Raw genomic sequence first — 25,972 nt, 5'->3', positions numbered from 1 at the left:
TCAACAAATGGTTATATGACAATTTTCTCCAACTAAACTCTGATAAAACAGAAACTCTAATTATTGCTCCAGACCACATGGTCCCAGAAATCAGGCAGCGTATCAGCTTCTTAGACCCTTCTGTAAAATCAAGCCTTAGAAACCTCGGTGTCATATTTGACATGTCGCTCGAGCAGCAGTCTAAGCAGCTGGTCTGAAACTGTTTTTATCATTTACGGAATATTTCTAAACTCAGACTAATGATATCAAAGCTTGAACTTGAGATGATTATTCATGCTTTTATTTCTTCTCGTTTAGACTATTGTAACGGCCTTTTTACTTGTTTAACAAATCGTCTTCAGACTGTGCAGAACGCTGCAGCACGTCTCTTAACAGGCACCAAGAGAAGATCGCATATCACTCCAGTCTTGGCCTCCCTGGGCTTTAAGGTCATTAGATCAGAGACTGCTGGTGGTACCACGCACTCATTTTAAAACTCGTGGTGATCGGGCCTTTCAGACGGCGGCACCACGGTTGTGGGATTCTCTCCCACTGTCTCTTCGCTGCACGGACTCCATTGATTCTTTTAAGAAACAGCTGAAGACATTTTTATTTAGAAAAGCATGGATGAATTTCTTCTTATGCTGTTTTTATAGTTTTATTGTTTTACATTGTTTTATTTACTGTTATATTGTTTTTATATTCCCATTTTCTGTGTTGTAAAGCACTTTGTGATCTTTATCTGTGAAAAGTTTACTTACTTACTTTAACCTTTGTACTGTTTTCTTCAGTTAATTTTGGAGTTACTACAAAGAGTGAAGATATAAGATGATCTGTCTGCTGTCACTGGGTGGTGCTGAGGTCTGAATCTGAGGACGGCTCCTGAATCATCACAAACTGAAATATAAAGTTTATCTCAAATCTGAAATAGAGCTGATCCTTCTCCGTCCTCACACACTCGGGATCTGAAGTTGTTCAGTCCTACAGTTCTGCCGACAGTTGTTTATTTTTTATTTGTTTTAAAGGCCTTACTAACACATTTTCTAATATCATGTTTACCTTTGAGTTGGTGATGCTTTATAAATGGACATCTGCAAAGATGAGATGATGGAGCAGGTTTCAGTCGAGGTTCAGTCTGCTGCTGCATCCTGGTCACAACATACAGAGGTGTTATCAGCTCAGTATTGAACAAGAAATATTAATGTTTCAAATTATTTGTCCTAAAGGATGCAAGCTGTACAGAGTACTGCACATGTGACTTTGTGAACATAATTCATTAAAAATAATTTGGAGACTTCCGGTGTCATGGTGGCGAGAGTAGCAGCATAAACAGGAGCTCCTGCATCGATAGCTAAAATAATCCGCAATTCAAGAATATAATTCATTAAAAGCGACTTCCCCTTTAAGAATAATGAGCGGAGATAAAAATAAGAAGGGACGAGCCCCAGGCCGAAGCTTAGAAACGCGACTTGAGAGTAAGACATATGAAACACGCTCCGAGCAAGAGGGCGAGAAGATGGCGGCGGAGGCTGCAACATCAGCGCTAGGCCCCCTCAGACAAGTGGTGAGTGAAGTAGTGGCGGAGGGCATGCAAGACCTTAAGGCAGAGATGAAGAAGGAGCTATCGCTCGTGAGAACAAGTTTGAAAGAGGACATGAAAGCCCAAATGAGCGAGTTAACACACGAGATAAATCAACAGGTTACCGCCGCCACAAGCAGGATCGAGGAGGTGGGGAAACGTCTGGAAGAAATGGAAAGAAACATGGTAGGGAAGGAGAAATGGGACATTGGAGTGAGGGATGCCATTGTTCAGCTGCTGGATAACCAGAGGCAGCTCCAAGAGAAGGTTACGGATTTGGAGGGGCGCTCACGCCGTAATAACATACGGATATATGGCATCCCTGAGAACATAGAAGGCACCTCCATGCTAAGGTATGTGGAAAGCATGATGATATCGGAGTTGGGGGACGGTGTGGACTTGGGCAGCGAGAAGAGCCTGGGGATAGAGAGAGCTCACCGGGCGCTGGGAGTGCAGCCGCCGCCGGGGGCGCCCCCTCGATCAACGGTGGTGCGCTTCTTAAAGTTCAATATTAAAGAACAAATCCTACGCGCTGCATGGAAGAAGCCTGTATATATAAAGGAGAAACGGATTTTCTTTGATCACGACTATGCCGAAAACATACAAATGAAGAGAAAAGAGTATGGCCCGGTTAAAAAAGTACTTAAAGAAAACGCCATCCGGTTCCAGACCCCGCTTGCTAAAATGCGGGTTCATTTTGACTCGGGAATGGTCCTATACAATAACGCGGAGGAAGCTGCGGCGGATCTAAGAAGACGCGGATACACGGTGGGACCGGTGGCCACAAGAAAGCCCAAAGGCGTTACGGCGGAGATGATCAGCAGTATCCTACCGACGAGCGTGGTTGGGCCGCGACGCGCCGGGGATACAGCTGATCTACGCGGGAGCGTACGGGAAAAGCTGAAGGTTTTCCAGCGCACGGAGGACGTCGGTACGGAGGAGTAACACCTGCGCCCCACCCGCCCCGTTTCGCTGTTAAGATGATCATAAGACCAACGGAACAACAGGTGCGCCGGGCTGCTGATCAATACAGGGGGATATATGGTTGGATGGCCTCCTCCCCTGGCCGTGATGGAATATGGCACGTCGATATCCCTTTGATCATAGAGTGGTGAGGGGCCGATGCAGGTGACTCACGTGTTTTTTGTTTTTGTTTTTTAGTTTCCCTTTTTCTTTTAAAATAGGAAACGAGAGGGGCCCCACACTGTGGCATTTCCCCCAGACTGAGAGGAGAGAAAAAACCTCTCTTATGGAAGACCTGGTTTATTTGGTTAAGACAAGTTCTGTCTTTGTTCATGTGTGTTTATTATGTGTTCTGAGGGCTGGGAGTATTGGCATGTTGGTGCAGGAAAATAAGTTGGAAATATATAGAACATATGCAGTATTATAAGGTATTGTCTTTGAATGTAAATGGTATAAAGAATCCCATTAAGAGGAGTAAGATAGTTTCAAAGCTAAAAAGGGAAAAAATTGATATTGCATTTCTACAAGAAACGCATCTCTCAAAGGAAGAACATGAGAAGTGGAAGAGAATGGGATTCAAAAATATCTATTATGCCTCACATAGATCTGGCAAAAAAAGAGGAGTGGCCATTCTGATACCGAACAAGGTTGGTTTTGAGTTTACTGGAGAACATAAAGATAAAGAGGGAAGATTTGTGTTGGTGAAAGGGAAGATGGAACAGGAAGACGTCACGCTGTGTAATATATATGCACCCCCTGGTAGTAGTACAGGGTTCTTTAAGGAGATATTCAGTCTTATCGCCGCAGAAAGTGTTGGTACATGTATATGTGCAGGAGATTTTAATTTACTTCTCCATCCAAAATGGGATACAACTAACCGAGACCGGAGGGGAACTAAATTAGAGAAACAAGTAAAAACAATGTTGTCTGAGTTGGGGCTTATAGATATATGGAGATATTTACACAAACATGAACGCAAATTTACATTTTATTCAGCGAGACATGATATGTACTCGAGGATTGATTATTTCTTTACTTTTAGTAAAGATCTCCACAGAGTGAAGGATTGTATAATAGGACAAAGAGATTTATCTGATCATTCGGGACTAACTATGAAGATTGGGTTTAAAGCTAGCCCCAAAAACACCTTATGGAGGCTTAACACAGGTCTGTTAAATAATGACTTGTTTAAAAGAGAAATGGGACAGGAGTTAAAAACATATTTAGAACTCAATGACAATGGAACAGTTAATCCTACGATTTTATGGGATGCGGCTAAGGCATACCTTAGGGGTAAAATTATTGCAAAATGTGCAGTCCTAAAGAAGGTCAGAGCAAAAAAGCTGTCAGATTTGCAGGAAAATTTAGGAAAATTGGAACAATTGCACACTGTTACAAGGTGCCCCCAGGTATTGGAGCAGATGAGGCTGGTTAAACAAGAGATCCACAAAATTTTAAGTGAGGAACTTGAAAAAAAATTAAAATATAATAGACAACGGTGGTATGAGGCAGGACCCAAAGCTGCTAGGCTATTATCATGGAGACTCAGGAGGCAACAACAGGAGAACACTATTCATAAAGTTCGAAATTTAAGAACAAATAAGATAACTAATAAACTTGAAGAAATTCAGAGAGCATTTGAAGAATATTACACTGAGCTATACACACAACCGGACAAAGCAGATGAGCATAAGATTCAGAATTTCTTATCCAGCCTAGATCTACCGTTTATAGGTAAGCAGCAGAATGAAAAACTCGTCAGAGAAATATCAGCAGAAGAGCTCAACATTGGGATCTCAAAACTCAAGACTTTTAAAGCCCCAGGATGTGATGGATTTCCACCAGAGTGGTATAGGCAGATGAGGGAACCCTTAATCCCGCTACTAAAGGCCTCTTTTAATTACTCTCTGAGTGGGGGGGCGCTCCCACCATCGTGGCGGGAGGCGTATATCTCTGTCATACCAAAAGCAGGGAAGGATAAAACTGACCCCAGAGGTTATAGACCTATTAGCGTGTTAAATATAGACTATAAACTATTTGCCGCGATTTTGGCTAGGAGGCTGAGTACATTGATGCCCACGCTGATAGAGGAGGATCAAACAGGCTTCATAGGTAACAGACAAACACACGATAATATCAGAAGGGCCATTCATATTATTGACCGGATACTTAAAGGGAAAACTGGAACAGTTCTCATTGGGCTTGATGCGGAAAAGGCATACGATACAGTCGGGTGGGAATTTCTGTTTCATGTGTTGAAGAGATTTGGGCTATGTGACAGGTTTATTCAGTGTATAAGAATGATTTATTTGTCTCCAACAGCGAGGATCAAAGTTAATGGAAGCCTCTCAAATCGGATAACGCTACGACGTGGCTGCAGGCAGGGCTGCCCGTTGAGCCCATTGCTCTTTAACCTTTTCATTGAGCCGTTGGCTCAATGTATCAGGGAAGATACGCGATTGGAGGGGGTTACAACGGGGAATGTGGAAAATAAAATTTGCTTGTATGCAGACGATGTGCTGGTAGCGCTAGGAAACCCGGAAGAGGGAATTCCTCTGCTTATGGAAATACTGGAAGAATATGGCAGACTGTCTGGTTATAGACTGAACATTCAAAAAACTCAAATCTTGGCATTCTCCTTTAACCCCTCAAGACAATTGGTAGCAAGATATAGATTCGGATGGCATCAATCTCAAATGGAGTATTTGGGGATCCTGCTGACAAAAGACCCTGCATTGTTATATGAAGTTAATTATAATCGGGTGAACAAGAAGATATATGAAGATCTGGAGAGGTGGGGCCTGCTCCCCCTCGATCTGGGCAGCAGAGTTAGAGCGATAAAGATAAATATCCTCCCAAAGCTGCTATATTTGTTTGCAGCACTTCCAGTTGAGGTTCCAGCAAAACAATTTAGGGAATGGGATATGCATTGCTCAAGATTCATATGGGGAAATAAAAGGCCGAGAGTGAAATATGCAACAATGCAGCTGCCTGGTGAGCGGGGGGGCATGGCTCTACCGTGCTTTGAGGATTACTATCTGGCAGCCCAGATCAGACCTCTAGTGTGCTGGTGTAACTCTAAGTTTGAGGCAAAATGGAAGCACATTGAGCTTTCCTTGATGGATTTCCCAATACAGTCTGTTCTGGGGTCTCTTGAGAGTTTGCCACAGGCATATCAGATGCAAAATTTATGTGTAAGTTTTTCCCTGAAAAAATGGGCAGATGTGATTAAAATTTTTGGTCTTAATAGGGAAATAGGGTTGCTGGGATGGCCAGCGTATCTCCCACGCTTCCTTCCAGCATTGTTAGACCATAAATTCAGGGAGTGGTCCAGGCATGGAATCACTGTGATCTGTAAGATAGTTAAGCATGGGGAGCTGATCAAATTTGAGGACATGTGTCAGATTTACGAGATCGGCAGGGAAGATTTTTATCGTTACCTGCAGGTTCGGAGCTTCTTCCGGAAGGAAATTAGAATGCTTGACGCAGATGCTAGTGGGGTGATCCAAATATTTATGGATGCTTATGGTGAGAACATTATAAGAGGTACTATAGGCAAGATATACAGAAGTTTTACAGCCATGAAAAAGACCTCAACAAGATATGTCAGTCATCGATGGGAAAAAGAAGCAGGTATAACTATCTCAGAGGAAGATTGGTTGCGGATGTGGAAGAATGTGTTGTCTACCACAAATTCTTTAACATGGCGAGATTTTGGATGGAAGAATTTAATTAGATTCTTCATCACACCAAAGCAGAAATCCAAAATAAGTGGTTCAGGCGCTTCATGCTGGAGGGAGTGCGGGGAGGTCGCTGCAGGTTGCTTCCATGTCTTCTGGTCATGCCCTAAACTGAAGACCTTTTGGGAGGAGATTAAACAAATGGTGATGGATGTGCTGGAAGTAATACTGGACTTCTCCTTTAGTACCATGTACCTTGGGAATATCCCTGAGGATATAAATAACAGAGACTTATACTTACTGAAAATAATTATGGTTGCATGCAAAAAGGCAATTACTAGGTGTTGGTTACAGACAAGCCCCCCCACGCGGAAGCTGGTCATAGACATTATTAACGCAATTCATCATATGGAACTGATTACCCTCTCACTGCGGCTACAGAAGGAGAAAGGAGAGAGACTTTGGGAACGATGGGATCATTATGTCAAGAGGCTAGAAACTGATACCTCTGTGATGCAGAGGGACAGCTGCGAATTTGTTTGAATGGAACATGCACCTGTGTAATATGTAATATGTGTAAGTAAAACAAGGCGTTGTGTATTTTGGAATATGCGAACATATGTGACTGTATTGGTTCTCCCTGCCCTCTTTAGTTCTGTATGTAAAATAAGATGAAAATCAATAAAGAGAAAGTATTAAAAAAAAAAAAAAAAAAAAAAAAAAAAAAAAAAAGAATAATAATTTGGACAGTTTAACCTGAATATTTGTAACAAACTCAGTAAAAAAAAAAAATAATAATAATCAGGGGAAAATGTAACATTTTAACTTAAGCTGCCAAGCGGAAGTAGTTGGTTTCAGTACATAAGTATCGGGCTTTGCTATTTAATCCGTAGCTATTGACTAATGAGGGGTTACTGAAGTGCCAGGTTTTTAAAAGTTGGCGTTAATGTCGTTCCACATGTGGAAAGCGACAGAAAACATGCAGCTGTTTGCTTCTGTGCAGAACTGATTATTAAATATGTGCAGAGTCCAGCCTGTTGCTCTTACAGTATAATACTCATAATAAAAGTACAGTAACCGTGGTTAGTCACTGAGCAGCCCGGTGCGTTTCTCTTGATTTCTTTAGTCAGGGTAAATTCATTCACCTGCACAGGTTTTTTTTTTTTGGTTTTTTTTTTCTTTCTTAAATGACATCAGAAACAGCAGTATGCGACATTACGTGATGGCAGAGCTTCAGTTCATCCTTTGTCATTTTTTTTTTTTTTTTTAACCTGCACAGGTTAGCTAAACGAACTTTACAAAACAAGTTTCCCCGACAGCCGAGTGCTCACCTAACACACAAATCCTGATTTACAAGTAAAAAATATTTATGACCACAATTTGAGCCCATATACTCTCTCTACCAGAGGCGGAGCCAGACATTTGAAACACCCGGGGCTTAGCCCTATGCATGTGGGATGTATTTTTTTTTTTTGGGGGGGGGGTTAGAAATGACTGAAAGATTAATTGGCTGAGTTTTGAGTTTTGTTCAAAAAAGAATGACTTCATATAGGGGAAAATACATATCACATGTGCAGGACACCTTAAACTAGTTTTTTAATTAAGCAGCGAGGCAGAACAAAGTCAGGCTGTATCAAGACACAAGGACTAAACCCCGATTCAACCAGACCCAGAACTGATCCGGAATTAAAACAGGACTACAACAGTTCAAAATCAGGACATATAGGATTTAACAAAGACAGAACCAGAATCAGAACTAGATGATAGCAGCACTAAAAATCATCATAGACCTGCACTACACTTGTTTTTTTAATTCTACCAAAGTCCACTATTTAGATTGAGAAACATTTATAATTATTCAGCCTTGTTGTGCAAACAAGCTGCAGAACTTAATAAATATATAATTTGAAAAATAACAAACCTAAAAAGAAACACTAGGTACGAGATACATGAGGACCTGTGATACGGTGATACTCTTGGTAAACAACCATTTGACTAACATGTGAGTCTCACCTGCTCTTGTTCATCTCTGTCCTCATTCTGCATCTCCCTCTCTCTCTCTCCCTCTCTGTTCCTCTCTCTCCCTCTTTGTGCTGACAATCATCAAATATACAGTTGAAATTATTATTGATTATTTAAGACCTTGAATGTGAGGAGCAGGATTTTGGATTCATGTTCCAGTTGATGCATCAGAGTCAATCTGGGATCCAGTGTGGAGCACATGGACACTTTTAAGGCTTAAAGAACAAACCGATGATTCGATTAGATACTCGGCTCCATCTCTGGAGTCACGGCCACCAAAGCTTTGTTTCTGCTAACACTGTAAACATATACAAATGCACATTAATAGTTGTTACTGCAGAAAGAGAAAAAGAAGCGTCAAAGACAGGAAGGAGATCTGCTCCACTGTGGAGAGAGCTGCACAACTTTGTTCCTGCAGAATTGTCACACAGTCAAACTGATAATTCTTCATTTTTCATTGATAGTTAAACAGACTGGTTCTTATAGCTCTGAACGTGCTTCACAGCACAGCAGCAGTAATTGTGTGTTTCAGGAAGAAACAACGTTACAATAGAGCAGACTCTCCTGACACTGACAGACAACACTGCGTCTTTACATCAGTGCTGACCACGTCCTTCCAGTTTCATCTACATGAAGTATATATAAATAAAACAGCGCTGACTTCATGTCTTGTTCTAGGACCGGGACACCGACCTATTCTTGATGCTGATATTGAATAAGTGGTTGACTGGTGTGTGTGTGTGTACCTCTAAAGATGTCTCTATAGATGACAAATACATGACTGTATACATGAAACTGACAGCAAGACGTGGGAAGGACACGGAGGCAGAGTGAGAGTTACCCTCTGAGCACTGATGAAGAGTCCGTGGATTATACTGCCAGCCAGGCCCTGGCCTGCTCCTGTCACTACCACCTCTGGTTCCTCCAGCAGGGAGCTCACAAACCTAGAGACAACACACAATGTGGAAAATGTTACAATATTCCCACAAAACAAAACACTTAAATAAGAACATGTAAAACCTGAAGACACCAAAACTATAAAATAAGACCACCAACATGAGCGAGAAAGAAACGTGTGAACTGACTGTGATCCTTCAGACGCCGTCTTTGTGAAACAGATTCATCGTGACAACCTGTTACTGACTAACTATCTATAGTGACGGTGAAGACGGTTACATGTTACCAACAGCACAAACAAAGCTGTCAGTGAGCGCAGCTCAAACTCTGCGACTCACTTCTTCAGTTCATCAGCAGCCTCTCCGCTGTCGTCCTCAGGAACGGAGAACTTGGCCTTGAGCGAGCGAGCTTGAGTGATGACTGTCTCCATGCTCAGCAGCTGGTTAATGAAATCCTGCACACAGGACAAGAACAACTGTCTGCTCAATCCTGACAGCATGAGACCCCAAGACTACGTGGCAACGTTATAGGCTGAGTCTCGGGGTGTAAAAGGCGTGTTTGGAGTCACAGTGGATACATGGCATACTTAAATGTACTTTGAGAAAGCCAAGAATACTTTTACACAACAAGACTGTCCAGTCAAGCAAAACTAACATGGTGGGGTTTAGCTGTGCAGCTGTACAGTGACATTCAAAGAAAAGGGGCTGTATGGATACTGAGTGCTAGTGAGAAGAACATTTTTATATGTGAAGAAGTGATGATTGTTCTCAGACTTTAGGACAGTATTAAAGCATATGTTTAATGCACCTAACGTGTGATCAAACTCAATAATAACAATCTCAGTCTCTGCTTTCGATCACTGATAAACACATCCGATATCAGCAGAGTATAAAAGCTTTGAGCCCAGGTGGGAACAGCCGAAGGAATTACCTAGGTTTAGAAAAAAGTTAGCCATCACTGAGGAAGCACTGGAGTTTGTTACTCCAGCTCCCACTACAATCCCACTGCACCACACCCCTGTTTTCATGGTTCAACCATCAATGGCCATAATAATTATCAGCCAAGTTCTCAGCCATGGTGCACACTGTCCAGTCTACGTACACCTCATGTACAGCACATACTCAACTACAACAAAAACACAGTTAACAATCAATCAATAATTTATTTAAAAACAAAACTTTTTTGGGTGAATCTAATGATACTTTCTTTTAAACTGAATCATTTGTGGAAAGTCCGGTCGAGTTTTCACTGACCTCTAACTTCTTGTAGTCCTGGTTGGGGGACTGCAGGAGCTTGCTCGCTTGAACTGTAGCTTGCTGAATGGTTTTTTGCACTGATGGAATATCTTCAGCAGACTCTGAAAGAGAAGAAATGACAGTGTTTCCAGAGTGACAGAAAGCTGTGATTAAAAGAAAGACCTGCCACGTTTGTAACCTCAATTACTGTTAACATGAGAAAAAGCCTAAAATTGAGTAAACCTGCAAACTATTATCTTACTAATACAGATCCTTTTGAAATAAACAAAACCTTCACAACATTTTATAATAATCTTTACAGAGATTAAAACATATCCACAAAGTCTTGATGGATTATTATTGGAGTTAATTAATCCAGCTATTTCAGAGGATCACAGAACACATCTGCAAATAGAAACTAAGCCTTTTGTCCAGGAATATACCCACATGTGCTTTGGCACAAGGAAAAACTCCCTTTAAACAGGAAGAAGCCTTAAGCAGAGCCAGGCTCAGGGAGGGGCGGGGCCATCTGCAATAACCGAGTACAATAACCTCAGTTTGATCTGAATTAAGAAGCAGAAAGTTAGCGGCCATCCAGGTCTTTATGTCTTTAAGACATTACTGCAGTTTAACTCATTGGTGTGTGTTATCCGGCTTCATGGACAGATAGAGCTGGGTGTCATCAGCATAGCAGTGTAAATGTATGCTATGTCTTCTAATGATGCTGCCTAAGGGAAGCATGTATAATGTAAACAGAATTGGTCCTAGCACTGAACCCTGTGGAACTCCATAATTAACCTCAGTGTGTGAAGAGGACTCTCCATTTACATGCACAAACTGGAGTCTATTAGATAGATATGATCCAAACCTTCACACATTCACGTGTTATCAGCACGGAGCGTCTCTGTCAACCTCTGGAAGTAAAGCTTTTAGTAAGTGTCATAAGATCAAAATACATTTTTTAAAGAAGTGAAACGAGGACATTATTGTTGTGTCCAAGCTATGTTTTGTATTTTGTAGTCCAGACTTAATCAGAATTAATTTGCATACAACCTGGATATGCACCAAAGCATTTCTGACCTGCTGAAACATTCTGGGATATTACAGAATAAATGAAAACTAGCTTTCTGGTTTAATTAGAGAAAAGGTCTGAGTATCACAGCAGGACGTTAGCTGATTGAGGTTTCTCCAAAGTACTAGAAAACTCTCCTCAGTGATGTCCTTACTAGTCCTTACCATTGGCTGTCTCTAGACTCAGAACTGGTCTTAGCAGTATACCGTCAACTTAGAGACGATCCAGAAACTAAGACCTGTTATAATTATACGTGAACTCTCATTAGCTAAATTAATGGTTGCACTGCAGGTGTCAGGGAACAATAGCAACACGACTGAAAGATCTTTAGCTTCTTCTAAAAACCAAATCAAATTATGCCCTGCTCCAGATGTGACAGTCTGAAGACGAAATCTAGACTTTTCTGTATCCTGGAATAATTATCAATTTATTGTGTGTAGAATAAAATAAAGAGTGGGTTTTATCTGATTTCTGATCATTACTGGAGAAAACTTGACTGAAAGAAATTCATGCTGGGGAAACTTTCCAGGCTCCTTTCACAGTGAGGGTTGGGTAGCTAGTTAGAGTAAACAAACTAAATCACATTTACCTGCATTTTAACACCAGGGTCATGTTCTACCCATCATGCCTACGCAGCCCTGAAAACATCACGTGTCCATCTCTGATACTTATAAGAGCTCAAAACTGGCCCAAACCCTGATGGAGTCCAAGGGCCTGCAGTGCAGAACACATCTTGAGCCCAAATCTTGGGGGGCTCAGGATTTGGGCTTTTTCTGCAGCTCATGGGCTGCATTCACTGAACCGACCACAAACTCATCTGTGCACCAAAGTACACAGTGAGACGTCCTTTACCCTCACATCACTGGACACTTCCAGGTTCTGGGTTCCAGTCACTCTATACCAGTGGTGCCCAAATCTTTTTGCATCACAGCTGTGATACAGAACGGCTGTGTGGGCGGAGCCTGTTTCGTTTCAGTGCCGAAAAAAAGGGGTTGTATTTTGATGTAATGACTGTGTCGATGCAATCAGTCATTACATCACTCAGCTCAGGACTGAGCTGTGTAGACGCCAGCGTGTATCATACAGTGCATCCACTTGCAGCCCTCCTCGTTTCCCAGCCGTCGCGCCCCCGTCTGCACATCCCCACACAGTCCTCACGTTTCACAGTCAGTGATTATAAAGAGTTCCTCTGCAGTGGCTCTGCCAGGAGCCTGTCTGCAGAGAAGTCATTCCTTTGTCCACCTGCAGAGGAAAGCAGCTACCATGCACCTTATCATTAAGCACTCGATAGGCAACTTTACAGGAGCAGAGCATAGACGCAGTTTTAGCAGAGACACTGTTGAGCACGACGGTTTAGAAGTGTGTGTCTGAAAAAGCCCTCTGACTTGTCTTTGTGCTCTGGATGTTTGGCGTCTTAGCTTGTTAAGCTTTAAACTGTCACAAACTTGCACTTTAAGACAGACACGCTGCGGCCTCTCCTCATCACCCACCGCTGCGCAGGTATGCTTCATCTTATCTTCTTTGGCTTGGAAACATATTTGGTGATGCTTCATCCTCTGCTTTGTGTTTGTGTGCGAGCCCCGTCAAAAGGCTGTGCATTATGCTGGCAGCGTCCAAGATTTCTACTTTTTCATTCATGCAGCTTCTGTTTTTTTTTTCTCCATTAACATCTCAGGTTGCATTTCATTTTCTTAGTACTTATTTTAATATCTTTAGTTTTTTGTATTTCGGTCTTACTGTAATTTACCTGCTGTGGGCTTAGAGTTATTTTCCCTGATTTTATTTCATATAAACGTGTTTTTCAACCAAACGGTGAGGACTTACCTTCTTCCTTCAGAATAGTTGCATGAAGTATACAGGGCAGGAGGTGACGGGCCAGGTCTGCAGGTTTCTGCATCGCCATGTAGTGCAGAACCTAAAGACAAACCCCCAAAAAGTTTAGTTTGCCTGGCTTCTGTTTTCCTTTTGCTCTTTCAGATCAACAGAATATTTTTGCACAGCCAACAGGCTGCCTCTGAAGAAGACTCCAGATAAACGGTGACCTTTCTCTATGATGGTTATTCACAGAGGGACCAGTCATACCCAGATCTTTAAATCTGTCATAAGACTATCAGTGAGCATTATTTTTAACTTTCTCTTTTTGGATAAACAATGTCTTTAAAAGACAGGCAACATTTTCAGTGACGGTGCAAACTGGAGCTCCGAGCTCTGCTTTCATATGTGCAGGAAGAACATGCAAACGCTTGGCAGGGACCTGCCCGGGTCCAAATCCAGGACCCTCTTTGGGTGAGGAAACAACTAACCCCAGTTACTGTTTGTCCCTTTCCCATAAAGCCGACCGGATCATTAATAGAAGCTGGTTTAAAGTTGTTCTTCATTTAACACCATCACACCACAGAAAGCTGCTGTGTGTCAGTTAAACATCGTGTGTGACAGCATCAGATCCTTTTTCATCAACATGTGAAAATGCTTCAACATGTCTGTGAGCACAGATCTGTGTTAAACTGACTTCTTCAACATACATGAGCCAAAACGGTCCCATGGCAGAAGCTGATCCTGAAAATCAGCAGAAACATTCATGAAAACACTTTGTGATCCACTTAGTAAACACGTTTGGCTTAAAACATGCATGTGGCAAAACGAACGACCTGCTTCAGACCTTCTCGGCCTCCTTGGTGTCATCAAAAAGTATTTTTTGGCGTCGTGCAGGTGTGACCCTGGCAGTCTCCCAAGCCTCCACCCACATGTTGCCTGGGATCTTCATCCTGGGACTGAGTGTCCCCATCACCATTGTGTTGACCTTCTCATCAACCACTTCCTCTTCTACGTAATCCCGAGGTGAATACCAGCGCACAAAATCCTCCAGGACACAGCCGGGGTTGGCTGCCTGTGGACAGAGACACAAACTCGTACTTTAAATGAAGTAATGTGTAAATATATTCACTGACACCTCATGCTGGCACTGACGACTCGAACAGGGCCCACTCACGACACCACTGCATTCATGGACCCAAGCACACCAGGCTGTCACTGAACATAAAATGTCATTTAGGCATCAAAACGATTTCCTTCTGTTCAGGACTGGAAGTAAATACGTGTGATCTGGCAACAAAAATGTTTTACTTTTTTGTGTAAGAGTAAATCTGAAAATCTATGAATAACAAATCAATTGTATTTTAGTATTAAAACCAGTTCAGACTGAATAAAGAGCTCGTCCACACTGGATCAGAAACAGAGACATGGTGGGAATAACCAACACTGTAGATTCAGGGCAGCTGCAGCATGACTTACACTGTGTGCTGGTCATTATCACTGCATTACTGCCTCAGATCTGCAGGTCTCTGCAAAGACAAGGTTCAAATAACCTCTGAAGATGATTTATAAAACTGCAATGAGCTGTTTGAAAACTGACGACCACGTGATCGTCTGGTGATCAGAGGTTTCTGCACTCACGTAGCTTCTCCCAGCATGACTGCATCCATCATGCCACACGTGTCAGTGACAGAGTCACAACTTTCCACAGCGTAGGCTGATCAACAGTCCTCTTATTCCACACTAGTTTACTTGTAAAAGCCTACATGACATTTTTTATTAATTCATTAATATCCCATTCATTAACTGCACAGAGAAGACGCAGACATGTAGCAACTCGAGGGCACACTGACGCTAATGTGTGTATAAGAATTTATTTTATTTATGTATTATTCATATTATGTTATTGTATGATGCCTTGGTGCCACTGGATTTTAGCATGTCTCACACTCATGCAGTTAGACAGATGGTGGGAGTCTGGTAAGGAAGTTGGGGGGAAGCAGAACTCCACAGGAAGAATCTTTTGTCTCTTCGAGGACTCTGGGAGGCAGCAAGGGAGTGTGGACCTTAAGGTGTGAAACAGCTGTGCACTGCCTTTTGTTCCTGAAGAAGGCTTTTAACACAGAGCCATGCTAGGCTCAGGGAGACTCTGCTGACCGTCTGCCCCGCGATCATGCAGGCTCTCCACCAAGCTTGGTTTTCTGTTCTTTGTTTTGATTAAAGAATGTTAGCTACCGCTCGTCTGCAGGCTTTATTTAATGGAAAACTTCCACAACATGTGGCTAATGCTAAAGGCTAACGGGTGGCTGTAGCTCATTAGCAGGTCATCTACTGATCAGAAGGTCGTGGTTCAATCCCTGGTTCCTCCAGTCTGCAGGCCAAGTATCCTTGGTAAATGGCCTGTATTTGCATAGTGCTTTACTAGTCCCTAGGTTTACACAACCAGTCATCCACCCATTCACACACACATTCACACACTGGTGATGGCAGCTACATTGTAACCACAGCCACCCTGGGGCGCACTGACAGAGGCGAGGCTGCCGGACACTGGCGCCACCGGGCTCTCTGACCACCACCAGTAGGCAACGGGTGAAGTGTCTTGCCCAAGGACACAACGACCGAGACTGTCCAAGCCGGAGCTCAAACCGGCAACCTTCCGATTACAAGGCGAACTCCCAACTCTTGAGCCACAATCGCCCCATAGCCAAGATACTAACCCTAAGCTGCTCTCCGATGTGTCCGTCTAAGTGTGGATGTTAGACAGGAAGCACTAAGAAACTTAGGAGACAGCTGACCCAGAGTGTGTCCGACTCACTTTGAAGTTCCTGAAAATGAAACCTGATGCACAGATATCAGACTCAGTCAGCTTCAGCTGAGGTTAATGACATTTCTGTGAACCACTTATATGAGATCTGCTTTCATGGTTTTGTCACACAAAGGCCGCCTCTGTACTGTTACAACCGCTTTCTTTTAGTTCTAATTATTAACTGCACGTCTTTGAACATGGAGCGAGTGGGGTTGGGTTAACTCTGACTCTAAACTGCCCACAGGTGTGAATGAGAGCATAAATCAGAGGTGTCCAACTCCAGGCCTCGAGGGCCAGTGTCCTGCAGGTTTTAGATGCGTCCTTGATCCAACACAGCTGATTTAAATGGCTAAATGACCTCCTCAAAGTGTCTTGGGTTAGGGCTATCCTTTGTTGCTAGTTAGTCTGACCTGTATCCCCAATGTTAAGTTTGTACATTGTATCTATGGTCGATTAGGTCATCTCAGTTGCAGGCAACCAACAAATAAAGCTTATCCTTATCGTGGAAGTTCTCCAGAGGCTGAACTAACCATCTGATTCAGGTGTGTTGACACAGGGTGAGATCTGCAGGACGCCGGCCCTCGAGGCCTGGAGTTGCCCACCCCTGGGTTAAATGTTTGTCTGTCTCTCTGTGTTCGCCCTGCAACTGGCGACCTGTCCAGGGTGAACCCCGCCTCTCGCCCTATGGTATGGGATAGGCTCCACCCCGTGTGACCCCGACTATTATTTTCAACATGCTGTATTTGGAATAAATAACAGCATATGATGTGTTTGCACAGTGAGGCAGTGACTCTGACCTGTGTGACGGGAACATAGAGAGGCTCTGCAGAGTTGAGCAGAGTCATGTTGTTGTGGGGGTGCAGCCTGCCCTCAGCTCTGCCCTCAGCTTGTGTCGCCTCAGTCTCGCCCTGGTCACTCAGGCACTCGAAGAATTCCTCCTCGCTGTCACTCCACGAGTCCCAGGATTTTCCTTGAGACATCTCTCTTGTTGAACTGGAAGCACTGGTTGCACACTCTGGTCCTTGGCGGCTCTTCTGGCAGGCACCTGAGACCCTGTGTTCCTTTTCTTTCCCCTCGGGTACCTTGTGAGATTCATCTCTGGCCTTCTTCCTTTCGATACAACAATTCAGCATCTGTCCAGGAACAAAAACTCTTTTCACACATGGAAACATAACACTGCTACTTGTGTTCAACAGACAACACGACATAAACAGGTGTTTGGGAGTTTGAAGATGCTGTATCACACTGAGCATCAGCTCTCAGAATTCATTTTTCTCTTTATCACCTAAACATCATTCCAATTATCAAAGTTAACACAACACTTTTGATAAACCACTGGAATTAAAGTTGCAAGTCTACAAATGTGCATGATGTTGTTTTTTGTCTTTTAAATCGTTCGATTAGTCCTTGCACTTTGTGCACTGTGTGGCTACCTGGAACTTCTGATGCAAAAGACAACAGCGAAGATCAGGAGCTCCACCTGCCAGCCTGCAGATTAGGAAGCACAGAGATGGATATGAGTGAACACCAGTGTGTTAACAGAGAAACAAATACTGCTTAAACAATTTCAAGCAAAGTTTTAGTTAGAGCACGGCACAAACACTGCAGGGGCTTTTGTGCCTGGTATTATGTACTTGGATTTTTACATTTTGGTCATTTGTCTGTTATTAGAGACGGACGGAGATCCAACATGACTGACAACAAGACCAAAGCCTGATTCTAAAGTGTCGGCTCAGCTGGACAAAGTACAGACATCCAGCATTTGACTTTATTTATATGGCACAGGATAAGAAACACAGAGTGCTTCACAATAATATGAAACAGCACAAATCTAGTTCAAAGCCAGGCTAAATAAATGAGTCTCAAGCTGCTGTTTATAAAAATAAATGCAATCAAAGCAACATAATGATGGAGGCAAAGCACTCCACAGCCTGGGGGCCCCCACTCTGACAGATCCATCTCCTCTGGTCTCAAAATGTGTTTCTGTCTTCTGTCTGTGTCCAAGTCAACAGTCTAACGAGGTCCCACAAATGTCTGCAAATAGGTTCTGCTCTTCCACGAAGTCCTTTGAGATCCCGACTGAAATCGGCTGGTGCCAATATCTGCTGAGTGTTGGCCACGAATAAAGCAGCAATAACAGAGTTCAACGAGAACAACAACTTTTCATTATCAGTTATTCTTCACTCTCTCCACAGCTGATGGACCAACAGCAGCACACAGAGGACAGTGGTACCAGATACTTTGTATGCCGTCACCATCTGACAGAGGAGCTCCAGGGCTGAAAATATATCCTCAACCTCAGGTTCAACTAACGAACTGACCCAGTCACAGACTTCCAGGGAGGCTTTGGAGTATCATTCCCAAGTTCAAGCTCAGCCCCTAGTCCCACTTCTTAGAAAGGGAAACCGCTACTGTAGTCTGCTTATCCCGAGGTGGGAAACCAGGACAGTCCAACAACATCCACAGACTCAGTGGGACTCGCACCTCCAGCCCAGGAGTCCTGCCACCAAAGAGTCATGTAACTCGTCACAGACCTCGTCAATTAATATCAAATCAAATATCAGCTGGTTCAGTCCCAACTGATGGTCTCATTATTCAGGTTTCACACAAGAAACTTCTCATGACGGGTAAAAACAACGAGCTCTCTCAAGACTTTTGCAAAACATGCTGGTGGCAGTGGTCACAGTAGAACTACTGAAGGTTCCAGCGCACTTTTGGTAAAGTGGAAAGAATATTATTTCACCATAAATGGGCCACGACCAGGTGCTTCCCACAAGATTTCACACAGACCAGTGAAAAGAATTATCAGAAGAGTCAAGGCCCAGTTATGAAGAGCCACAGAAAGGCCTGGAATCAGCAGGTACGACTGCTTCAAAGAAAACAATATGTGCGCAAGAGCCACAGAAAAAAAGAGAAGCGTGAAGTGTGTTTAAAGTTTGCTGAACAAGTCTGTGAAACGCTGGCAGAATATTATCATCTGCATTCATAAAGTATCCACAGGCGTCTTTGCCTGCTCTCCTGTACACTCATGAGTTCACACCTACCTGCCCCTCTAACACCATCGTTACATTTGCTGATGATGCGACAATCATCAGCGGAGAAGACGGCGAACAGGCAGGAGGTTAAAAACCTGACAGGCTGCTGCAATGAACACAACCGTCTGCTCAGCGCCATCAAAACTAAGGAGATGTGACCTCAGCAGAGGGAAACACGTTCCTCTCCACATCAAGCAGACTGTGTTCAGCGAGTGTCCTCGTTCCTGGGGACTCACGTAGCTGAGGACCTCTCATGGTCCAAAGTCAAAGACTCCACCTCAGGATGCTGAGGAGGAGGAGGAACCATCTGGAGAAGAAAGTCTTGGTGGCTTTTTTACCACAGCACCATAGTGTGTCCCCACCTACTGCTAACAGCTTGGTATGCTAACTGCTCAGTGGGTCATTAAGACAGCACAGAAGAATAGTGCCTGTCCCTTTCCTTCCCTGGAGGACATGGTCAGCACTCGCTGTCTCAGGAGAGCCAATCAAATCTCATCTCATCCTGGACAGCACCTGTTCAAGAAACAGGACAGCCAGGCTAAGAAAACAGCTTTTCCCCTGGACCATCGATCACTGAACACTAAGCTCAGTGAACGGACCGAGTGAGCCTCCCTCCTACCTGAGACACTCCTGTGTAACATTCAGTATAATGTTCACTAATGCTGCCAAATGTAAGCTTACATCTAATACAAAACACCAGCATAACACGGGACAATTACACCCTCCCTCCATGGCTGCTGCCATCCAACCAGTGCAATACTCCTCTGGTTAAATGGTAAATGGACTGGTTCTTATATAGCGCTTTTCTACTCTTCTGAGCACTCAAAGTGCTTTACACAACTTGTGCATTCACCCATTCACACAAGCACATTTTTCTAGGTGCTTTCTAAGTAACATTCTCTCTCTCTCACACACACACGCGCACACTCTGATGAACGCATCGGAGAGCAATTTGGGGTTAGTATCTTGCCCAAGGATATTTGGCATGCAGCCTGGGGGAAGCCAGGAATTGAACCACCAACCTTCCGATCAGTAGACGAACCGCTCTACCACCTGAGCTGCAGCCACCCTATTTTATTGCTATTTTATTCAGTTTGACGAATGAATGATGAGTGTAAGCAGGTAAGAATGTATGCAAGCTCTGCTCCAGTGTAATGCATAGGTACAACAATACGCTTTAACTTTATAGTTTGGTCACTTAATTCAATTCAATAAAACTTTATTGATCCTGAAGGCTGACCCCGATGGAAATTGGGTTAAGGCTGCCGACCTTTGCCAGCGCCATCTTACCCTTCTGACCATACATACATGACACAAACATCACATGGGGAAGACAGGTCAGAGAGGTGTAACAATGGAAAATGCACCACATGAGGAAAGATAAGGAGAAAAAAACAACTCCCCCCAGACTGAGCTCCAACAGGGAGATCAGTTTGAGAACAGAAAAAAAACACCTCTGCACATGAAAAAACTCTTAATACACGAAAGAAACACATGACAAGCAACAGGGATGGGTAAAGGGTGAGAGACAGCCAGTGTAGACAGTACATCCAGGCCTGCGTGCGCTGGTCTCCTTGATCCACCGTCAGCATCGGAGGGGAATAAGCGTCGAAGGCGTTTGGAGGGGGGAGGAGTGTACATCTGCATGTGTATATATGTCTGTGTAAGTGTGTGCGTGTCCAGAGTTCAGCTGAGACAGTGTCCTCCTCCCTGCCAGGCTAAGTAAACAGTCTTCCAGCCAACCCAGGTGGCCTTGCATGGAGTGGGAAGAACAGTCTAAACACAGTCGTTATCAGGGAGTTGTTGTTCGGCTCCAGCCTTGAGCCCACGGCTGGGGCCGAAGGGGTATCCGCATAAGTGATGGAGGTTTTTACTTTAGTGCGAACAGCTCATATGAATTTCAAAGCTGTTCTAACACTCCGACACTGGTCTCTCAATCTCCCGTTGGAGAGCCGTGAGCTTCTCCATGATGTTATCAAACTTGCGCTCCGTGATGTTGTCATTCTTGTGCTCAGAGAGCCGATTCTGAGAACTCAAAGACACGACGTCGTAGTCTCACTCCAAGCGCTTTATTTGTTACGCCATTTTTCTCCACACCAACAACAACCCTTCGCGGGCAACAGTACTCTCGCAGTATAACAGAAAATAACAAGTTAACAACGACCGCAGTGAGCTTCTCCAAGATGTGATCCAATTTGCACTCAGAAGTCTTATTCTGAGTATTCACAGCAGCCGTAAGCCTCTCCTAGATCTTATCCATGCTGCACTCAATGAGCTCATTTTGAGAAACTCACGCCTCTTCCCATCGTTTGAATCCCAGCGGGCAGCCTTGTGGGGGTTTGAACAGCCGGTTCCGCTTTCTTAATTCTTCGATAAGTCAGGGCCAAGCTAGCTCCGATCAGCCAGAACCCTGTTACCATGGTTCCGAACAGGTAGATATCTTCAGCACTCAGGCTCACCCGAGCCGAGACTTCTCGTTGAGAAAGGGGTGTCAATTGCATTCAGGGACCAGTTGATCAAATCCATAATTCCTCTTTTAGGTTTTAGAGAACAGACTGTGAGAGAGTGTTCCAGGGAAAAAGTAATACAAAAAACACGAGAGTAAACAAGGACACAAGAGGCTAAGCAGGGAAGCTAAGGGAGAGGAGAAAAGTGCGACTGCCTTTGTTAAGAGCAAAACTCTTTGAATGCTGTAAACACACCGTGTTTGGGTGGCTGCATCCCAAAAACACCACAGCAACACTGAAGTCTGGAGGTGGGAGCATTATGATTTTGATGTTCCCAAAAAAATGTGTGATTGCTTAGAAAAGTTATGCATAAAAACTTTATAACAAGCTGCAAAAGGGACTGAGCCATTAAATCTAACTCCAGGAAGGATGAATGGAGACATTGTTGATTAAAATCTGCTGCCATCTACCAGGATGATGAAGATGAAACAAGGATGGATGTTTCAGCAAGACCATGATCACAAACACAGCCAATGGAAACTGTTGGTTTCAGAGGAATCAAGTAAAGCTGCTGGAACGGCCCAGCCAATCACCTGAGCTGAATCTGTGGGAAGGATCCACGGAGCATTCGGGATTTATAGACTGTTTGTGTGGTGAGTGGGTCAAAGTCATGAGCAATGATGGGACTGGTTTCTCCATACAGAAGCTGCCATGAACTGTCATCACCAACATTTGTATAAAGTAATAAATAAATGTCTGTGTGTTTAATGTCCCTGTGTTACCGACATCTGGTGATAATTTCACATCAAAGCACCTTTAGAAATATATTTGCTTAGAGAACTGCTGACGTGTTCAATACTTATTTTACCTGCTATAAAATGAAAATGTTAATATGTGTGACATCTTTAAAATCAAAGCAGCACGAGCCTGTGAGGTACCCACCCACAAATAACATGGTTATTTTCCCACCGGTAACGCAACTCAAGGACAAACTCCTGCCAGAGGTGTCCAACAGCCCGCAGCCCACCGTAGTAATAGTTGACCAGACACACACACAGAGCCAGACGGTAGGTCAGACTGTCACTGGGGGCTGACTTCAGCTGGTGGAAAAGGTTCTACAACGAGGGAAAAGACCAGCATGAAATCAAACAGCAGGACACTAAATTTAATACATTCTAATAAAAATCCTGACAAAGTACTGACAGCACTGAGCCCGTCTTCACTCTGAAACTTATATTGGACCTGACCTGAGTGTAACCTTGAGTGTGCGAGTGGTGAAGAGGCAAACATACATAATCAGAGGTTTTCCCTTGCTCCGATGTCCCACTGGAGTTGGACAGCTGAGTGTTATTCTTAAAGTCAGACTTCTCCACAGCAGCATCTGGAAACAGAGACACAAACACAAATAAATAAGTCTGTCATTTAGAAACTCTGTTGTTTTATAGATGTTAGAAGAATTAAACAAGTGGAGCTCACGTAGTCATCACTTCATGATAAAACACAGGATGCTGATCGCTCAGTGGCAAAAGCAGGATGTGACCAGAAGTAGACAATAAAAATAAGAACGCTGCCTGATATCCTGTTTAAGATGACGCTCTTGTGCTTTACTGAGCTGCTGTCAGATGGGATCAATATCTGTGGCCAGCACTCTAAGACATAAATGCAATTACGGCTGTAGTTTTAAGATTCAAGGTTGTCTTAGCTCGAGCTCGAGCTGCTGAGTGTGACGGGCTCAACAGTAACCAGGAAGGAAAAACTGTTTGTGAAAAGAAGCAGAGGAGCCACATCAGTACGAGTCAAACTACCAGACGGAGGAAGTAGGAGGCCCACACAGAGAACAATGAGGAAAAAAAGACACTTTATTTGTCCTTTATTATGTTCTTTCTATCGGTAGCTTGATTACATCCATCTTATCTGCTGCGTATCATTTGGTGCATGAATTTCAGCCTCTTGGCATAGAAATAGTTTCCTCTGTGCTGTTCGGACAAAAAACAAAGCCATAAAAAGTCTTCACACATCACACAACAATGTGTATGTTTGTAATGGATCCAAGTGTATTAGCAACCAGAAAAATACAACATTAAGGTCAGTGCACTTAATGCACTGACCTTAATGTAGTATGTAGCGGTGTGTTTGAAATCTGTACTGACTAGTAAAACCTCTGTGGTCAGCCCCAAAGCATCATGGTCTCCGTTCCTGAGTGTCCCACTGATCAGTTTAACTTACCCAGTAAACACTGAGGATTTTCAGCCGTCCTGACTCGAACTGACCAGTGAGGAGCTTGAAGAGGGTCGAGGTCACTGTTGGGTGATAAACAGAGTAAACAGTAGAGGAGAGTTTCTGATACACTTTTAGTTAAAGGGTTTTTATAAGTAATGAGTCATGTTTGATTACATGTGACGTAGTCCTTCACCAGTAATCAAGATAATTACACATGTAAGCATTTCCTTATGTCACACTCAGTTTGTCCCTTCATGCACAAGCTTGTTAGACCTGTGCCAGCTCTGTTTGGGCCTTACAATCAAACCCATGTACGTTTACCCTTTTAATAAACTGCTCCACCCATTTCCTACTTTACGAGTGAAATATGAAGCAATGCAGTGTGTACACGGATGCAACACTCAGTGCTCAGCGCAGCGTTTTGTGTGCTATAGTGCAAGTGAATAGCTCACTCCCATCAAAGCTTTTCCATTGGATCGTTAACACAAACACCAAATGTCAGGAGGACATGCGCCTCAAACTGGAGTTGTCTTTCTAGCCCGGGTACTGCGTTATCCTTGTCTGTATACCGAGCTTCTTATTAATAATCAGCTCTGCACAGGAGCAGAAGCAGAGTCCAGCCTGTTGCTCTTACAGTATAATACTCATAATAAAAGTACAGTAAGCGTGGTTAGTCACTGAGCAGCCCGGTGCGTTTCTCTTGATTTCTTTAGTCAGGGTAAATTCATTCACCTGCACGGGTTAGCTAAACGAACTTTACAAAACAAGTTTCCCCGACAGCCGAGTGCTCACCTAAGGACCTAAGTTACGGATTAGCTTACACACACATTTAACTTACCGAAAAGAATACGGTGGGGCCTCAGGTCCTCCTGTCTGGTAGTCCAATTTACTGAAGAACACCTCAGGCTGTCACTTTGAAATAGCCGGTAATGTAAACGCTGGACCTCTCAGCATCTGCCATTCCCGAACAGACACATGCAAGTTTGTCCGTGACCGCAGCCGCGCTGTACATTTATTTCAGTTTCAATATTTTTTTCAGTTTCAATATTTTTTTCGGTTTCATTTCAAGGTGGCATCGTTCTGATCCCATACACACACAAATTGATTTACAAGTACAAAATATTTATGAGCACAATTTGAGCCCATATACTCTCTCTACCACAGCTGCCTTTGAACTTGCCTGGCCAGGTCTGAGTCCAGCTTTGCTACTCCTGCCAGGTCACATGACACAGGGGTGTGCTCTGATGTCGGCAGGCAGGTCAGTGGAGCCCTCTGGTGGTGGATATATGGCAGTGAAACAGGAGGAGGCCTGAGAACAGACAGCAGGCTTAACTAGCAGGACAAAGTAGCATGTAGTACTTGAAGGGGTCATCAAAGCCAATCAGCTCTCAGGAAAATGGAACATCATATAAATATTTCTCTTCTTTGAGTTTCATCAATGTATTTCCTTTGATAGATTTTCCGTCAACACTTCTGCTTGATTAGAAGCTCATAGGCAGTTCCTGTCACTCTACAATAAAACAATGTAAAGGCTGCCCTCTCTGCCCTCCCTAATTTGACATATTTTGTTGTTTTGTGTGTGTGTTTGTCTGTGTGAAGTTTTGATGTGTATGTGAAAAACACAATTTTGAAAACACTGGAAAAAGACCTCAAGACATGTTTTCCTTTACTTTCTATGAAACAACAATTCCCACCAAGGCTTTTCAGTGTGAAATTTAGTGTATAGAAAATACCTGTGCCAGGTTGTCTCCATCTAGTGGTGAACATGGCCTCACCACTACATCAGGTGAGCTTTTCACTGTGCACAGTGACACAAAAGTCATTTAACAATTTTTAAAAAAAAGCAATGTTACAGATTCAGTAAGAACTGAAGTTTATCATAATCCTTCAAGTTTCATTCAGTAACAGCAGCTTTTTAATATTATTGACTATATTTTAGAGTCACATTTATATGAAATGTCAAACAATCACAGAGTGACACTGAACTAAACAATCAATGCCATGTGAGTTGTTCTTGTTTGTTCTTTATCTCAGATTTATTGTAAGCAGCGGGAGTAGAAGCTAAAGAAAAATAGTAAAGATATGAATGAATCTCTGCTCTCACAGCTTTTATTGTGCCATAATGTCTGCTTTGAAACTGTCCTCTTGCTCGTCTCTTGGATGCTCACCTCTTCTTCACCTGTTCCTTTCACCAAACTGCTGCACTCTCGTTCTCTATCTCTCTT

General features: G+C 43.3%; 2 protein-coding genes and 1 long non-coding RNA gene across 5 annotated transcripts in view; all 3 read right to left on the bottom strand.

The window, feature by feature from the left end:
- Positions 1-1,084, bottom strand: part of lamb4 (laminin, beta 4) — a 79,601-nt gene extending 78,517 nt beyond the window's left edge. For all 3 annotated transcript variants that reach the window (XM_026172276.1, XM_026172280.1, XM_026172279.1), the window contains exon 1: positions 1,039-1,084. The gene's annotated coding sequence lies outside the window, so the exon portion shown is untranslated. The remainder of the gene's footprint in view (positions 1-1,038) is intronic.
- On the bottom strand, positions 1,081-24,759 carry LOC113027201 (rab3 GTPase-activating protein catalytic subunit-like). The gene is made up of 13 exons (XM_026176825.1): positions 24,742-24,759; positions 24,586-24,653; positions 23,754-23,827; positions 22,820-22,908; positions 22,470-22,642; positions 17,479-17,533; positions 16,843-17,178; positions 14,087-14,314; positions 13,252-13,342; positions 10,374-10,477; positions 9,459-9,574; positions 8,344-9,167; positions 1,081-1,127 (listed from the first exon to the last, which is right to left on the bottom strand). The coding sequence occupies exons 1-12, from the start codon at positions 24,757-24,759 to the stop codon at positions 8,984-8,986; spliced, it is 1,536 nt and encodes a 511-aa protein (XP_026032610.1). The 3' UTR covers positions 1,081-1,127; positions 8,344-8,983.
- Positions 24,760-24,933: 174 nt separating this feature from the next.
- Positions 24,934-25,957, bottom strand: LOC113024980 (uncharacterized). The gene is made up of 3 exons (XR_003272748.1): positions 25,852-25,957; positions 25,481-25,545; positions 24,934-25,056 (listed from the first exon to the last, which is right to left on the bottom strand). It is a non-coding gene; the product is annotated as an uncharacterized LOC113024980 (long non-coding RNA).
- Positions 25,958-25,972: the final 15 nt, after the last annotated feature.

This window comes from Astatotilapia calliptera, chromosome 7 (assembly GCF_900246225.1).
Source record: "Astatotilapia calliptera chromosome 7, fAstCal1.2, whole genome shotgun sequence".
Lineage (NCBI taxonomy): Eukaryota > Metazoa > Chordata > Actinopteri > Cichliformes > Cichlidae > Astatotilapia > Astatotilapia calliptera.
Note: the sequence above shows the minus strand (reverse complement) of the source record. Positions and strands in the feature narration are given on the sequence as shown.